The following is an 18,978-nucleotide window of genomic DNA, read 5'->3' as shown; positions in this document are numbered from 1 at the left end:
CAAGAGAGTTATTTAAAACAGAAAGTATAGAATAAATAAAACTTTAAATAGAATGTTTGGAAGATAAGGACATTTTACAAGTACTAGAAAAAAAAGATTAAAAATGAGAGAAATAAGGAAATTAGCATATTATTTTGGGGAATACAATACTTAGCTAGTAGGTTCCAGAATAGAGATGAGGGGGAAAGTAGGGTCAAAAATTATCCCAGAAAGTTTTAAAGTAATTTTCTGAAAGGCAAGTTTCTACAAAAATTCAGAGTCCTGAAGACAACATCTTAAAAATTTCTGAGAAGAAAATTAGGTCCATCCAAAGGATCCAGAATCAAAATGACCTATGACATCTTGGCAGCTCTGGAAGTTAGAAAACAACAGAACAATGCTTTCAAGAGTTCATTTTATCCTAGAATCTGTGTTTAGGATATATAGTAAACAGTATCAGAGTAAAACAACAATGTTTTCAGACACATAAGGACTTCCATAACCTTTCTTAAAGACGTGTTTTTCAAGAAATGCCAGAAAGTAAGGGAGTAAAGAAGAAAGACATAGGTTGTAGGAATTAGGGGGATTTAATATAGGAGAGAGACAAAACATGATGGTGATGGGCTCCAAGAGAGGTAGCCATAAACAAATGAATACATATAACAAATAGATGACTTGATTATCTGACCAATTTGGAGAAATGGTCAAGCTTAGAAATATGGATTTAATTAAGAGAAGAAATAACTAAAATAATTGAAAATGAGGGTGGGTCAACTGAGATGGTGACATAAGGGGCTCCTGAGTACTCCTCCTGCCATAGACAGATTGAATGTACAGCTGCATATACAGCAGCCTTCCTCCTCCAGCTTAGAATGGAGGGCACAGGCAAAAATGCCTATCCTCCTTATCTTTTCCTGAAAAAGTTTAATCTGCACACTTTCTTTTTTCTATTTCTCTATTTTTTTTTTTAGGGCCGTACCTGTACCATATGGAAGTTCCCAGGATGGGTTAAATCAGAGCTGCAGATGCTGGCCTACACTATAGCCACAGGAATGCCAAATCTGAGCCATGTCTGTAACCTACACCACAGTTCATGGCAATGCTGGATCCTTAACCCACTGAGAGAGGCCAGGGATTGAACCCACATCCTCATGGATACCAGTCAGGTTCATTACTGATGAGCCTCAATGGGAACTCCCTATCTGCAAACCTTAAAAGCTGACACCAGAGGGTGAGACTTCTAGCTTTAGCACATATATGGGGCAGGCTGTGACCCTCCTCAGAGACAGGAAATTTGGCATACACCTTCCCTACCCTCTCTCTCCAGTGTGCTTCAACAATAAAACCAAGTCACTAGTATATCCCTGGAAGGAGATTGTATGAATGGCTGACACCTCAGCTGTTGTAGCTGCTACCCAAGGGAAGGGGTTCCATATTGCCTGTCTCTGAGATCCAATGGGACCTGTGTTCACAAGTTCCAGAGGACTAACAACCAAAGAAGCAGTTTGTAATGGGCCCAGCAGGCAAAAATAGCCATCTCCTAGTGTCTCCCTGGAAGGGGCTTAACCGCATTATTTCCCAGCTGCTACCTATGGCCAGCCCACTCTAGTTGTTGATTGTGACTCTTCCCTTTGGGAAACTGATAAGTTTTGACACACCCTTACTACTAGGCACCACTAGAATTAAGAAAGTTGCCTGGACAATCTTAGAGATTTGAGAAACATGTAGATCAGGCAGGGCTGATTGAAGGGGTTAATATCCCACTTGAGACCATTCTATTAAGACTTGGAGAGGTGGCTTTTTGAAAAATCTAATGTGCAGAAATTACAGAGAATTGAGGAAAATTAAGAAACAGGAATATGTTCCAAAAAAAAAAAAGAGTATGAAAAATCTCCAGAAACATATCTTAATGAAATGGTCATAACAGACAGTTCAAAATAACAGCCACTAAGATACTTACTGAGGGCAGGAGAACAATGCATAAACAAAGTGAGAATTTCAACAAAGGGGTAAAAAAAAATAATAAGTGCCCAAGAATATAATAATTGACCTGAAAAATTCATTAGAGGAGTTCAATATCAGATCAGATTAAGTGGAAGAGAGGGTCAGTGGGTGTGAAGATGGGGTAATGAAATTAATCCAGTCAGAAGAGTGACTAAAAAGATAGCTTAAGGGATAATGGGTACCATCAAATGGACCAAGAACATTATGAGTTCAGAAGAGTTAGAGAGAAAGAAAAGGAGTGGAAAGCTTATTCAAAGAAATAAGGCTGAAAATTTTCTTAACCTTGAGAAAGAGACATCCAGATCCAGGAAGGCCAGAAAGTTCCAAGTAGAATCCAAAGAGCTCTATACCATGAGACCCACTTTAATTATGAGACACATATTAATGATAATTTAGTTATCAAAAAAGACTCCTACATATAGCATAGGAAACTATGTCCAATCTCTTAGGGTAGACCATGATGGTAGCTAATATAAGCAAAGGAATATGTGTGTGCGTGTGTGTGTATAAAACTGGCTTACTTTCTGAATAGCAGAAGTTGGCACAACATTGGAAATCAAACTATACTTTAATAAGAAAATGTTAAAAAAGTTAAGAACAAGGAGAGAATCTTAAAAGCAGCAAGTAAAAAAACAACTTGTTATGTACAGGGGAACTCCCATAATAACATCAACAGATTTTTCAGCAGAAACTTTCAGATCAGAAGGTAGAGGCATGATATATTCAAAGTGCTGAAATAAAAAAAATTATCAGAAAAATTTCTCTTTGGAATTGAAGAGGAGATAAGAGTTTCCAAGACAAAAGTTGAAGAGTTCATCCTGCTACCTTAGCCTTACAAGAAGTGTTTCAAATCAAAACCACTCTGAGGTACCACCTTACACCAGCCAGAATGGCCAGCATCAAAAAGTCTACAAACAATAAGCGCTGGAGAGGGTGTGGAGAAAAAGGAACACTATTACACTGTTGGTGGAATTGTAAATTGGTGCAACCACTGTGGAAAGCAGTATGGAGATGCATCAGAAAACTAAACATAGAACTACCATTTGATCCAGCAATCCCACTCCTGGCCATCTACCCAGAGAAAACCATGGCTCACAAAGACTCATGTACTCCAATGTTGATTGCAGCACTATTTACAATAGCCAAGACATGGAAACAACCTCAATGTCCATCGACAGAGAAGTGGATCCAGAAGAGGTAGTACATATACACAATGGAATATTGCTCAGCCATCAAAAGGAACGAAATACCAGCATTTGTAGCAACATGGATGGACCTAGAGATTATCATGCTAAGTGAAGTCAGCCATACAATGAGACACCAACATCAAATGCTTTCACTGACATGTGGAATCTGAAAAAAGGACAGACTGAACTTCTTTGCAGAACAGATGCTGACTCACAGACATTGAAAAACTTATGGTCTCCAGAGGAGACAGTTTGGGGTGGGGGGATATGCTTGGGTTGTGGGTTGGAAATCCTATAAAATTGGATTGTGATGATCATTATACAGCTACAGATGTGATAAATTCATTTGAGTAATAAAAAAATGGAAAAAAAAAGAGTTCTTCAAACAGAAACAAGAGAGTACTAATTAGGAAGAGGAAAACATGAAAGTGTAAAACTCAGTGGTAAAAAGTAAATATACAGTTACATTCAGAATACTCTAATATTGAAATTGTGGTGGGAAAATTACTTATAACTCTTATATGAAAGTTAAAATGCAAAAATATTACAGTCAATACAACTACAATAATTTGTTTATGGATATACAGTGTAAAATGTAAATCATGACAAAAACGTGGAGGGAAGAATATAAAAAAGTAGAGTTTTGTATTTGTTTGAATCTGTTATCAGTTTAAATTGATGTTATATGAAGCTTGAAGTAAACGTCACGGGAACCATGAAGTAATAACCAATAGTAGATAAACACACAAAAAAGAGAAGAGAATCACAGCCTAACACTACAAAAATTATCAAATCAAAAAGGAAGAGAGTACTAGAGGAAGAAAGGAACAAAGGAATTACAAAACCACCAAAAAATAATGAACAAAAGAGCAATAATAAGTCTATACTTACCAATAATTATTTTAAATGTAAATGGACCAAATTCTCCAGTTAAAAGACATATAGTAGCTGAATGGATTAAGAAAAAAAAAAGACCCATCTAATGCTTCCTATATGATACTGACTTCAGTTTTAAGGACACACATAAACTGAATGATAAAGGGATGCAAAAGATATTCTATGCAAATGGAAACCAAAACAGAGCAGGTATACCTATTTTTATAAAAGACAAAATTGACTTTAACCCAAAGACTGTGATAAGAGACAAAGAACGTCATTATATAATGATAAAGTGGTCATATAATTGAGAGAATGTAAATAACATTTATAAATATTTATGTACCCAACATAGAAGGACCTAAGTATTAATAGATCTACTGGAGAAATAGACAGCATTACAATAATAGCAGGGGACTTCAATGCCACACTTTCAACAATGTATAAATCATCTATAAAGAAAATTAGTATGGAAACATTATACTTAACCTACATATTATAGCTGATGGACCTAATGAACACATACAGAACATTCTATCCAACAGCAACAAAATACACTTTCTTCTCAAGTGAACATGGAACATTCCTCAGGATAGGTCGTATGTTGGGCTGCAAAACAAGTCTTCATAAATTTTAGAAAATTGAAATCACATAAAATATATTTTCTAACCACAATGGTAAGAAAATAGAAATCAATTAAAAGAAGAAATTGGAAAAGTCACAAATATGTGGAGATTAAACAAACATGCTACTGAACAACAAATGGGTCAAAGAAAAAAATCAAGAATTATCGAAAGAATATTCTTAAACCAAATGAAAATGGAAAGATTACACACAATTTATAGAATGCCTCAAAAGCAATTCTAACAGGGAAATTAATAGTAATACATGCTTATATTTAGAAAAAGAATTATATCAAATAAACAACCTAACTTTACATAAGGAACAAGAAAAGGAAGAATAAGCTAAACCCAAAATTAGTTTAAGGAAGGAAGGAACAAATATTAGAGTGGAAGTCAAATAAATAGGGACCAGAAAAACAATATAAAAGATCAACAAAGCGAAGAGCTATTTTTTTCATGAAGATAAACAAAGCTGACAAATAGCTAGAGTTACTAAGAAAAGTGGGAGAAATAAAATAAAAAACAAAAGAATAAATACTGATACTGCAGAAATACAAAGGATCATAAGAGATTAGTATGAATAATTGTACCTGCAAAATTGGATAGCCTAGAAGAAATGTATAAAATTCTTAGAAACATATAACCTACCAAGATTAAATCATGAAGAAATATACAATTTGAATAGATCAATTACTAGGAAGGAGATTGAGTCAGTAATCAAAAACTTCCCAACAATCAAACAAAAAAGCTCAGGACCAGATGGTTTTACTAGTGAATTCCAGCAAACATTTAAAGAAGAATTAACACCCATCCTTCTCAAACTCTTTCAATAAATAGAAGGGAGGGCACTTCCAAACTCATTATATTGAGTTTATTTTATATTATATTTATATTATGGGCCAGCATTACCAAGATACCAAAGCCAGACAAGGACACTGCAAGAAAAGAAAATTATAGTCCAATATTCCTGATGAAACATAGATGCAAAAATCCTCAACAAAACATTGACACACTGAGTTCAATAATACAGTAAAAGATCATAAGCCATGATCAAGTAGGATTCATTCTGAGGATGTGAAGATGGTTCAAGAACCACAAATCAATCAACGTGATATACCACATTAACAAAATGAGGGATAAAAATCTATATGATCTATATGATTTCAATATATGTAGAAAAAGCATTTGACAAAATTCAACATTCTTTCATGATAAAAACTCAACAAACTGGGTACAGAGGGAACATACCTCAACATAATAAAGGCTTATATGAGAAGCCCACAGCTAACATCATGCTCAATGATGAAATGCTGAAAACTTTTCCTCTAAAATCAGGAACAAGAGAAGGACCCCTACTTTCACCACTTTTCAACATAGCACTGGAAGTCCTAGGCGGAGCAAGTAGTCAAGAGAAAAAATAAAAGACACAGAAATTGGAAAGGAAGAAGTAAAATTGTTCAATTTGCAGATGGTGATATATTATATATAGAAAACCCTAAAACACTGCACCAAAAAGCTGCTAGACTAAAGCATTTGATATATTTGTAGGATATAAGATTGATATATAGGAGTTCCCGTCGTGGTGCAGTGGTTAACGAATCCGACTAGGAACCATGAGGTTGCGGGTTCGGTCCCGGCCCTTGCTCAGTGGGTTAACGATCCGGCGTTGCCATGAGTTGTGGTGTAGGTTCCGGACGCGGCTCGGATCCCGCGTTGCTGTGGCTCTGGCGTAGGCCGGTGGCTACAGCTCCGATTCAACCCCTAGCCTGGGAACCTCCATATGCCGTGGGAGCGGCCTAAGAAATAGCAACAACAACAACAACAACAAAAAAAGACAAAAAAAGAAAAAAAAGATTGATATATAGAAATCTGTTGTTTTTCTATACACCAAAAACAATCAGAAAGAGAAATTAAGGAAACAATCTCATTTATAATAGCCTCAAAAACAATAAAATCTTAGGAGTAATTTTATTGAAGGAGATAAAAGATATGAACATTGAAAAATTTAAGATATTAATAAAAGAAATTGAATAAGACACAAAAAATGAAATATAGTCCATATTCATGGACTGAAAGGATTAACATTGTTAAATTTTTTATATACCCCAAGTGATCCAGAGTTTCAGTGCAATCCATATCAAAACCCATATCAAAATGGTGTTTGGTTTTTTTTTTTTACAGAAATAGAAAAAAAAATCCTAACTCATATGGAATCACAAAAGATCCTAAGTAACCAAAGTTTGAGGCCTCAAATGTCCTGATTTCAAACTACATTACAGGGAATTCTCTTGTGGTGCAGTGAGTTAAGGATCTGGCCTTGTCACTGCAGTGGCTTGGGTTGCTGCTGTACTGCAGGTTTGATTCCTGGCCCAAGAATTTTCACACGCTGTGGGTGTAGCCAAAACCAAACCAAAACAAAAACACCAAACTATATTACAAAGCTACAATAATAAAAACAGTATGGTACGGAAATAAAAAAGACTCATACATCAACGGAACAGAGTAGAAAACCTATACATAAACCTACATATATATGGTCAATTAATTTATGACAAACAAGCCAAGGATACACAATGGGGAAAGGATAGTTCCTTGTTGGTGTTGGGAAAATTGGGTAGCTACATGCAAAAAAATGAAACTGGATCCTTATACTGTACATAAAAATCAACTCAAAATGGTTTAAAAACTTGAACACAAAACCTGAAATCATAAAATTCTCCAAAGAAAACACAGGGGGAACCCTCCTTGATACCAGTTTTGGCAATGAGTTTTGGATCTGACTCCAAAAGCAAAGGTAACAAAAGCAAAAATAAACAAATAGAACAATCTCAAATTGAAAATCTTCTGCACAACAAAGAAAACCATCAATGAAATAAAAAGGCAACCTATAGAATGGGAGAAAATATTTGCCAATCATATATCTAATAAGTGGTTAATATCCAAAATATATAAGGAACTCATACAACTCAATAGTACCTGAGGATCCAAGGTACTATTGTACCATAGTGACTATAGTTGCTAACATTTAATTATTTAATTTAAATTTGCCAAGAAGTTATAGTTTAAATGTTCTCACCAATTAAAAAGTAGTAAATAAATGAGGTAATGTATACATTAATTAATTCAAAGGGAGTCCTTTCATAACATGTATATATATCAAATCATCACATTGTAGGCTTTATCTTACAATTTTATTTACAATAAAGCTGAAAAAAGAACAAAATTATTGAAAATGGTCGCTTTTGGCAAGCAGAATTTAGGATTAAAAATTAGTTGCTTTGTAGCCTTTGAGTTTTAAAACCATATGGATGTTCTTCTGATAAAAATGAAAATTAAATTTAACAAGCTATTTTTGGAGTTCCTGTTATGGCTCAGTGGGTTAAAAACCCAACATTGTGTCTGTGGGGATGCAGATTCTATCCCTGGTCTTGCTCCGTGGGTTAAGGATCTGCCATTGCTATGAGCTGTCGTGTAGGTTGCAAATGTGGCTCAGATCCTGTATTGCTGTGGCTGTGACATAGGCTGGCAGCTGCAGCTCCGATTCAACCCCTGGCCTGGGAACTTCCATATGCCACAGGAACAGCCATTAAAAATACACACACACATACATATATACATACATAAATACATACATACATACATAAAGAGAGAGAGCTATTTCTAAGACATATTTCATCAAAGTAACTAAGTGGAGTACAGCCCAGGTGAAAGCTATGGTAAAGTCTTTGGGTCTCCTAGAGGATAAGCCAAATGAATAATGGCCCTGGCAGAAGATCCAAACAAAAACAATTTTCCCAGCTGCCCCATCAAAAGGCATTATGGTGCTGTGGTTAAGGTCATGGATTCTGGAGTTGGAAAGGATTGACCACAGCTGTCAAAGAATGAATTTTTTTTAAGGTGCTTCTATTCTTGGGGAATTTGACAAATACTTCCATAGACCTCCCAAGGCAAAACTCTTCTATGTTCACATGCTTGCTTTTGTGTTTGTAAAGGTTATAGACAGGGCATCTGTGGTTCATGGGCAAACCTGGAGGAGATGGGAAGCTCCAACCTGTAGGATAGACCTTCAGCCTGAGACTAACCTCAGCCTAAGGGCAGACACCCTGTCATCTCCCTGCCTCCCCTTCCTTTGTTCCTCTCTAGAAAAATTTTCCTCTATTTTTGCCCATAACATAGAGCTGAATTATAGTTTATCTTATGTGGTAAACTTCACAAAACTTCAGAAACCTCACGCAACCTGATTTTATATAAAAAGGCCACCCTGTAGCTCTTTGTGGGTTTTAAGTGTTTGGTTACCTGATTTGACCCCTAGTGTCATCTTGCAAATATTTGGGCCCCATTCAGGTTGGGTTTCAGCCATGGGTAGAGGAGAGGAAGAATGGAATAAGACAATAAACATAGGGGCAGTGGAAGGGGAAACAGAAATCAAATCAATCAGTTCTCCAAGAACACTGCAGGATGATGGAAAGCATTTCTGGATCCCTGGCACAACACTGTGCTGGCTGGGAAGACAGATGAGAAGCAAATGGCAGAGTTGCAGGGACACTTAAAGGATAAAATAATCTTAAATCAGACATAAGGAAGAAGAGCAGAACAGCAGCAGGCATCAGAGAGCATTAACTAGCTGCCCAGGCAGTCCTTAGGGTCATTTCTTGTATCTTCCATTTCTGTGTGGGACACACAAATCCCAGATCTGGGCTGCACTCTAATTCTGTACTGGTGCTATGAGTATCTCTCTTGCCCGCCCCCTGCCCCCCCTGCCCAGCTACTAGGAAATTCAAAGTGAAACGAAGAATATGAAAATGAAAAGAATATAGTGAAGAATTGTTCTCTTTAGAGACTAGTAGAATTTTGCGCTCCTAGCTATTCTTTTGCCCAATGAAAAGTTGCAAGCCATGGAGGTCCCTGGATTCATGAGGATGCAGGTTCAATCCCTGGCCTTGCTCAGTGGGTTAAGGATCCAGCATTGCCATGAGCTGTGGTATAGGTCACAGAAGCGGTTCGAATCTGGCATTGCTGTGGCTGGGCGTAGGCTGGCAGATGTAGCTCAGACTCGACTCCTAGCCTGGGAACTTCCATATGCTGCGAGTGTGGTCCTAAAAAGAAAAAAAAAAAAAAAAAAAAAGAAAAGAAAAGAAAGAAAGAAAAGAAAAAACAAAGTTGCAAGCAAGAGGAACCAACTCTATTTCTTCCTTCCTTAATGAGGAAATAATTGTTCTGCTGCTGCTCAAAGCTACAATAAAACTAAACAAAAAGCCTGATGCTCTGGCAGCATATTTTATTCCCTTCTACAAAACCCATGAGAAGAGATACTGAAAAGTTTTAATGCAGATTGCAGAGACCAGAATTTCACAAAAACACTAGGAACAAGGGCACAATAGCCATTCCATATGCCTGCTTTTTTCAGTCAGATTTACAATTTATAAGAAGTTGCTGCCTCTACTCCAGTTTATTTTAACTGCCAAGATTTTATTAGGTCAAACAATGTAAACAACAGTCTCAAATGGTCTTTGCTGTCAGCTACAGGAAATTTTGGTGAGTTTTAGTATTCGAGAAAGAACTGTTCTCCAGAATCCTCCCAAGCCGCAGAGGACGACAGGAGAAGTACTTGAGCTGGTTCAATAAACTTGATTTATCTTAATTACCAGACAGAGTATATTTTCCATAGGAAATTGCTGGGCCACATGTACGTTTGGCACACAATGTGGATTCTTTGTTTTTTTAGGGATGGAAATCCTGTGAAATTGGATTGTTATGATCATTATACAACTATGGATGTGATAAATTCATTTGAGTAATAAAAAAAAAAAGCAAGCAGAGACATGGACTCATATGAAGAAACAAAACAAAACAAAAACAAAAACAGAGAGAGAAAGATTAAAGGGCTTTTTAAGTGGACAATGATTATGTGTCAAACCATATTCCCCAACTAGCTCATCAGGAAGAATCTGGCCCATCAATGGCTTACCAAAATGTGCTAAAAATAATTTGTCTGAAAACAAATTGCAGACCACAGACATAGATTCAAAGCAGAAATGGTTTATCAGGACAATTCTCTTTGCTGTAGGACAGACTTAGGTTTTATTTTTAGTTCCAGTTTCCCCATACTGTTTCTGTGCCTGGCTTCAGAGGTCGTAAGATTATTTTATTTTATTTATTTATTTATTTATTTTTTGTCTTTTTGTCTTTTGTTGTTGTTGTTGTAGCTATTTCTTGGGCCGCTCCTGCGGCATATGGAGGTTCCCAGGCTAGGGGTTGAATCAGAGCTGTAGCCACCGGCCTACGCCAGAGCCACAGCAACGCGGGATCCGAGCCGCGTCTGCAACCTACACCACAGCTCACGGCAACGCCGGATCATTAACCCACTGAGCAAGGGCAGGGACCAAACCCGCAACCTCATGGTTCCTAGTCGGATTCGTTAGCCACTGCGCCACGACGGGAACTCCAGATTATATTATTTTAATAAGCAGTGGTGCAAGACTTACTTTTTTTTTCTTTAGGGCCCCACACGCAGCATATGGAAGTTCCCAGGCTAGGGTTTGAATAGGAGCAGTATGTAGCTGCCGCCCTACACCACAGCCACAGCAATGCAGGATCCGAGCCGCTTCTGCAACCTACACCACAGCGCAAGGCAATGCTGGATCTTTAACCCACTGCATGAGGCCAGGGATTGAACCCATGTCCTCGTGGATCCTAGTTGGGTTTGTTACCACTGAGCCACAACGGGAACTCCCAAGACTTACTTTTTAAGCTGTATACTTTATCAGTTCTTCTGTTTATAGAACCGAACATAATCATAGTGGTCATTGCAAACAAAGTAGCTGGCTCCAAACAGGAGAGGCTCTCTTTAATATTTTTCTTTTAGTTTAACAAGAGCCACACAACGAGGTTTCACGGGGAAAAAAAGAAGTGGAAAATAAATATTGGAGAGTGGGCTAGATGGGTACTGATTTAGCTGGACACTAACATCTCTACATCTTCTTTGTATTTTAGGTGTCGGGGTGAGAGAGGGGTCCTCGAAAGAAAGTGATGGAGTTGTGCCACAGCTGTTTGCCTCTGTCAACAGGTCTTTTCTGCTTCACTTGACTAAGACAGTTCTGCTCCCCACGAACAGCCCCTCTTCCCTGTGCACACACACGTCACCCCAGCTGCAAACAGCCGTCGGCAAGACTGGGCCTATCCCTGCTCTGCCGCCTTTGGAGCTGCCCCCAGGTTCCTCAGGGGCTCTGCTTTCTAGGGACAGACACATCTCACACCAGGTATGCAGCTGAATTCTCCCAACATCAAGACAGCTGCTGGATGGTCCCTTACTGTGGGTTAGTTTTTAGCAGAGTAAATAAAAAACTGGCTAAGTCATTACAAACAGGCACAGAGAAGGTTGACATACACTGTGAAGAGAAAAGGTAGCATCATCGACCATCTTTTTGGTTCTAGTATAGTGTGTGAAAGTTTAGAACTTTTAACCCCCAAAGTTTTGTGGATCTATTTTCTCTGTCTTAATCCTCCTGAGCTGAATGTTCTAACAGCAAGCTCTACCCCGCTTATGTCAGTGTTTAATGCTAACAGTGACAATCACCTGTTTTAGAGTCCATGCTCTCTTTTTTTAAGTCAGGACAAATGGTGAAAAGTGCAACTAAAATAAATTATTTATATGGGTCTCAGAATTGAAACAAAGCTATAGATATTCCTTCAGAATTTTTTTTTTTTTTTTGTCTTTTTTGTCTTTTTGCCTTTTCTAGGGCCGCTCCTGCGGCATACGGAGGTTCCCAGGCTAGGGGTCTAATTGGAGACGTAGCCACCGGCCTACACCATAGCCACAGCAACGCGGGATCCGAGCCGCGTCTGCGACCTACACTGCAATGCCAGATCCTTAACCCACTGAGCAAGGCCAGGGATCGAACCTGCAACCTCATGGTTCCTAGTCAGATTCGCTAGCCACTGAGCCATGACGGGAACTCTACTCCTTCAGAAATTATTATCTTCCAGCTTTTCACATAGGGAATTTCAGAACCTCATGGTGAAATTTGCCTATTTGGGAATGTTTACTATACATTTTGACATTTTGACTTAAAATTGTCCTTAAGCAATGAAATATGACTAAAATCATTCTTTATGGCTAATAAAAACCACTTGTTAATTGCATCCAGTACTCCCTTCCTGTTTAGTTTACAGGTTGCCCTTTCTTAGCATTAATCTTGGCTGGGGCAGAGAACATACAATGGAAAAAAATCTTGCCTTAACCATTTAAGACAGTATATAAAAAAAAAAAAGCTTGCATCGAAAAAGCCAACAAATCTAAATTAGGGAACCCATAATTTTATTATTCTTGCTGTAGCCTTGCCATCATTAGTAACTTTGAGGACTACTGGTATTTCACCTAAATTGTGCACATAGATTTCATTTGAAAAAACAATACTGTTGTTGCTCTTCGTTTTCTTGCCATCCTGCCCCATTCCATCTATCCTTTACCATCGCATTCTAGTCTCAAGTGTTCCATGAGGCTTTCTCTCTTCTAAATTGCAGAACTTGGTGAAATTCTGCATTGGCATTCTTTTATTCTGTTATGATATTTCATGGATGTTAGTTTTGTTTCCTCATGTAGCTTTAGGCTCAGAAATCTCAAATTGAATGAGATTTGTTTACTTCACTTTATTTTACTTATTTCACTTTATTCTTAACTTATTTGACTAGTTGACTAATAAGGGTTTCAATGCATAATTTTAATATTTCAGCTGAAAACATTTTTGCCCATTAAATAGATAAATTAATCTCTAAGCATACCTCTGAGAGCACAAAATATATTTATCAGCTCAGTGGGGACTGGGATCTACTGAACTGCTTGACCACCACCAAGTTTCCCATAGTTTAGACTAAGTAGTTTTCATTAGAAAATTTACACCCATGTGTGTTATATTTGTCCCCAATGTGAAAATATTCTTTACTTCAAACTTACTGATATGCAACTTTTAAACCCTGATGATCAATTTAATCCTGGTCAAATCATACTGATGAACATTAACAGTCTTTCTATCTGAATAGATTTCATTCATTCACACCAAACTGAAAATAACATTAAATATACCAAATGCAGACATACTTATGGCCCCAAATTTATGCCAAGTGGTAAAACTTGGCATGGTGTTTTGACTTCAAGGATTCCTAGACTTAGTGTAATAATGCTTTTTCCAAAGCCTCCTTTGGACTTTGCTGGCCTTGAGCTGGGGTAGGTTGCTGGAGTCCTCCTTAGAAGGGACACTGATAAAAGATGGGAAAGAAAAGCAAGACATGCTATGAGGGTGGAATAAAAGGGACATGGCTGTATCTGAGTCTGAGGCAAACTCCAGAAACGATCAGCATGAGTCTTCGGCAATGACAAATAGATGCTAGATGTGAGCCCCATGACCGGATTGGTCCTATGATTCCAGAATGAAACCCAGCTCAGCCCAAAGGAACTTTTCTCTTACGCACCTATTGGACCAAAGGTCTGATGCCAAAGTGGTATTCTACCAACTGCTACTCATTATAAGTAGCTCTAGCATCAAAAGTGATTATTCTGGAGTTCCTCTCATGGCTCAGCAGAAACAAATCTGACTAGTATGCATGAGGACACAGGTTCGATCCCTGGCCTCACTCAGTGGGTTAAGAATCCGGCGTTGCTGTGAGCTGTGGTATAGATTGAAGGCTTGCTCGGATCCCATGTTGCTGTGGCTGTGGTGTAGGCCTGCGGCTACAGCTCTGATTCAACCCCTAGTCTAGGAACTTCTATATGCTGCAGGTGTGGCCCTCAAAAGACCAAAGGAAAAAAAAGAAAAAAAGAAAAAGAAAAAAGAAAAGAAAAAAAAAGAAAAAAGTGATTATTCCAACTAAGCAAAAGTCAGAATGAAAACTAAAATGCAAGTCACTGCCTAGTTACTTTCAGGGTCTTCCCATCTCTCCTAGACTCCTGATCTGGTCCAGAAGGCTCTTGTAACTTGGATCCCACCTCTTTTTGCTTCCACTGCTTCTGTCCACTTTTCACCCCTCACATGGTAAAAATAGCCTGTTATTCACCACACACAACCATGCCATGCAGGGGCACTGCACTGACACATGCTATCTCCCTGACATTCCTTTCCCCTACCACAGTCACCTGGCTGCTACCTTCTTTCTCATCCTTCAAGCCTCTCCTCTCCAGGAAGTTTTTCCTCATTTCCCCAGACTTGGCAACATGCCACCCACTCTGGGTTCCCATCACCTGCTGGTGCAGGCTTCTACCAGAGCTCTTACCACCTTATGTAAAATAAGCAGTCATTAGCAACTCAGCAAACTACCCTACTAGCCTTAAGCTCTCAAGGGTGGCCCTGTATTTACTTCTGTTTGTAGGCACAATACCAGGCACATGGCTGAGCATATCACTGGCATTTAGTAAATGTTACTTGAATACAAACACAAACCTTTTTACAAACAAATCAGGTTTAAAATGTCACTGGCATTACTGTGTTCTACTTCTGATCATGAGCTAATAGGTGCACTGTGAAAATCCGAGAACAGCCTGATTCAGAAAAGGAACACAATGAACATTTGGAAATTGGATGTCCTGCAATGTACTTTCTGTGTACTACACAGCTCACTTTTTCTCGAGGAGAATAAAAAACTGAAGAGAAAAACCAGGTTCTGTAAATCCAGATCTGCCTATTAAAAAGGTCAAATTAAGTGATCTTTTCTCTTTTACTCTCCTTAAAATTGGTCATGGTAAAAACAGGCTCTCTCTCCCTGATAATCTTGCTAAGGAAACAGAACCAAGATCACCAAATAGGATTTTACTGCAATATATACTTATTTTGGCAAACTTAATATCTTTAAGAAAATTAGCAGTTGCAAAATTTTCCACATTACAACTTAAAACAGAGAACTTAAAAAAAAAAAAAAAAAAACCCACACTTGCGGGAACGTGTTATTTTTGCAGAATAGGACTACAGTTTATATACAGCAAACCGTCTATAACGACTTACGATGCTTCCTTTTCCCCTGAAAAGGTTAAAAGTCTCCCTGCTGTCAGAGCCAAAATAGGCTCTTCTGGGGTCACAATATTCAATTCAATTCAGTCACCTGATGACAGTGAAAGATCTAAGAAATAAAACATGAAAAATAATCTCTGATGCTGAAGTTCCCGTCTTTACCTCTGCTGATCTTTTTCAACACAGGAACTTTATCAAGTTATGAAATAATCCATCTGGAAAATCTCCTGATTGTGACTCTCTGAAAATTGATCTGTGCTGCTTGGTGTACTGTAACTTAAGATGTCAGGTTTTTGTTGTTGTTGTTGTTGTTATTTTATACAGAAAGCATCTGAATATCAAACAGTATTTGGGAGTTTGAGGAAAGAAATTGATTTCCCACAGAGAGTGAAAGTGAGTCCAGAAGTGAATTCAGCACATTGCCTTTTTTTAAGGAAATACTTGGCTGGATCCATTTGAGATTCTCCTTGAGCAATACGTTTGATGATTTAGCCACGTAAAGCAAAACGAAAACCAAAAACCCCTTCTCTACTACATTTCTAGAAATGTTTAAGGCCATTCTTCTTTTTGTAATAATAAAATAAACTGATAAAATATTAGGTATTTTAGATTTAGGTATTTTAAAAAGGAATCACAATATAAACAACCTGGTATCAATGTGTAACAAGGGATGCCATGGAAAGTTACTGAAAAATGTTAATATTATATATATCCATTTCAAAAATCTTTTCTCATTTGTCTATGATAAAAAAAACCCCAAAGCAAAGGATTAATGTGTCTGGGACTAGTTTGCAGCTATTTTAAGCATCAACAATTACAAACTTTCACCTATATTTGTCACATGGCTTTTGTTTCTGTGCCCTCCTCTTCCAGCATGCCAGCCAAATTCTTCTGTGCTTCAAATCTAGTTTACATCATGCATGTTCCAGTTGTCTCTGGTCTATAGAAATTTCCTTTTCAACATTTGGATTTACTATCAATGTTTGATATAAACAGCCTTCTATTTTTCAGTGTTCCCAGCTATACTGTTAACTTACATGACTGTCTTGTCAGCTGTTGTATCCCCACCAATAACTTGCATACTTGTAAACCTTGACTCTAGGGCTATCTAGTGCTGTTATCTAGAGAGCCAAGGAAGGAAATACAAAGTAGATCTTCCCTTAAGATAGAGAAGGATGACATCATTTCATTCCTTTGTTACGATATTTGTGCTTTGAATTCACCTTTAATGGTTCTGGTGGCTTACCTTGTGTCTGGTTTTAGATTTTCTACTGTGGAGAAGGTTTGATTTGTAGTTTGAATGGACTTGTTCTTACCACTGAAGGACCCGTTTTCTCTCGATATAACTTCATATTCTGAAAAGCAAATAGGCAACAGATACTTGTCTATGCTTGGGCAAATTCAATGTTCTTGAAGCCAACAGCATAACAAAAGTGAGCCACTGAGATTGCTGATTGATCATACACATTAGCAACTTCCAGATGGGGTCTGTCAGCAGATGATGAAGGTCGAGAAGAATGTGGGGAGTTACTCATTGACCACATCTGTTTTCTCTTTATTAGAGCAAGAAAGGCCTGCTAACCACGAAGACTGATGATGCTTCTGTAGTAGCACTGGGTACTGGTAACCTATGATTTTGTTAGGTAAGTCAGATTGTCGGCCATGGTTGGAAAACCTAGTGTTGTACAAGGAGTGGTGCTTCACTGGAAGGACCTTTCCTGCTCACGGGGCTTTAAAATATAGATAGAAAAACTGTCACTCAATACATGGCACTGCTGCAAAAGACTGTGAGTTGAAAACCATAGCAGCAAATAGTGGCTAACCAAATAATGAACTCTACTTTCTTACAGTTCATTATTTGCTTACTTTTTTTTTCTTTTTTGGCCACCCTACTGCATATGGGGTTCCTGGGCCAGGGATCAGATCCCAGCCACAATTGAAACCTAAGCTGCAGCTGCAGCAATGCTGGATCCTTAACCCATTGTGCCAGGCTGGGAATTGAACCTGTGTCCCATCGCTCTCAAGACCTGGCCAATCCCACTGCCACAGTGGGAACTCCTAGTTTGTTATTTTGAATGATGGGATCTTGGTACCTACTTCTTATGTAAGTTACATAAGTTTTGTATGTACTGCTTACATATGTCCCCTTGATAATTATGCCCTTAAAATCTGCATAGAGATCTGCATAAATTTAATTTAAGGGCAAGTATTTATGAAATTGCAGGGCTAATCAAAAGAGAAAGACTTTTAGAGTAAGAGAATATAATTTACAAATTTTTTAATTGTTTCTTCCTGCTCACAGTTGGGATTTAGTTTAATGCATGTGATAAGATCACAAAGAAGATTAAAAAATATCAAACAAAAACCAACAAACCACAAAACCCCAGTCAAAAACAGCTCCATAAATATGAAGAAATACATGGTGTTGGGCATCAGGGAACACAGGAAGGTTGCAAAGGAGCTGGCAGTTTCTGCTGTTATTGCTCAGACCAAAGGTAGGAGATAGATGGAAATAAAACTGAAATTATAGAATTGTTCATGGAGACTTACACACCAGTTTTAATTTGGGAAGGATCTTTAATGGTTAATTTTAAAAAATGCAAAAAGGAGGATCACTTTTTCTGAATAATTTCCTATAACCCTCCTTTTGAGTTTCTGAAATTAAACTGGAAGGCAATGGCCATTGTATCTGGACACATTAGTTTAGCTATTAAAGGCTAATGGGTGATTTAGGATTCCTTCTTCAGACTCTTTGCTCCCAACTTATGTCTCAATTGTTTTCTGTTCTCACAGAAGGTGGAAAGAGAGGGAGAGCGAGGATCCTGAATTCAATGTATTCATTTTATATCCTTTCCTCAGCTTCAAAGGGACATTAGCTAAAAAAAGATGGGAGTACCTACAAGGAAAGTACTACTGATTTTTTTAAAAATGGAAACTGCATGATTTAATGGATCGAGACCAAGCCACTTGCCTCCATCTCAGCCTCAATTTTCCCATCTGTGAAATGTCCATAATATCTCTTCATAGTGAGGCTTATTGGGATTTAAGTAGGAATACATGGAAAGTGCTCAATAGTGTTTTGCATATATTTTGTACAACAGGTGGTACTTATTATTGCTTTTATTATTATTATCCCTGAGTTTTGTTTTAAAAATAGGATCACAAAAATTTGAAAGATTCCAACTGGAAAGATTCAAGTGCTGCTGAGTCACCACAAAAGCAATTTATATGAGACTCCAGTTGGTTATCCACGAAAGCAACCATGTTCAAAAAACATCTTTGGTTTGGGTCATTCCTTACCAACCATGCAGT

At 37.8% G+C, this 18,978-nt stretch overlaps 1 protein-coding gene across 50 annotated transcripts in view; it reads right to left on the bottom strand.

The window, feature by feature from the left end:
- Nucleotides 1–18,978, bottom strand: part of ABI3BP (ABI family member 3 binding protein) — a 277,390-nt gene that overhangs the window by 13,909 nt on the left and 244,503 nt on the right. For all 50 annotated transcript variants that reach the window (XM_021070523.1, XM_021070517.1, XM_021070524.1 and 47 more), the window contains one exon: nucleotides 16,913–17,021. In XM_021070523.1, coding sequence (XP_020926182.1) covers nucleotides 16,913–17,021 — 109 coding nt within the window. The remainder of the gene's footprint in view (nucleotides 1–16,912; nucleotides 17,022–18,978) is intronic.

Source organism: Sus scrofa, chromosome 13, assembly GCF_000003025.6.
Source record: "Sus scrofa isolate TJ Tabasco breed Duroc chromosome 13, Sscrofa11.1, whole genome shotgun sequence".
Lineage (NCBI taxonomy): Eukaryota > Metazoa > Chordata > Mammalia > Artiodactyla > Suidae > Sus > Sus scrofa.
The sequence above is the reverse complement of the archived record's forward strand: the minus strand, read 5'-3'. Positions and strand labels throughout refer to the sequence as shown.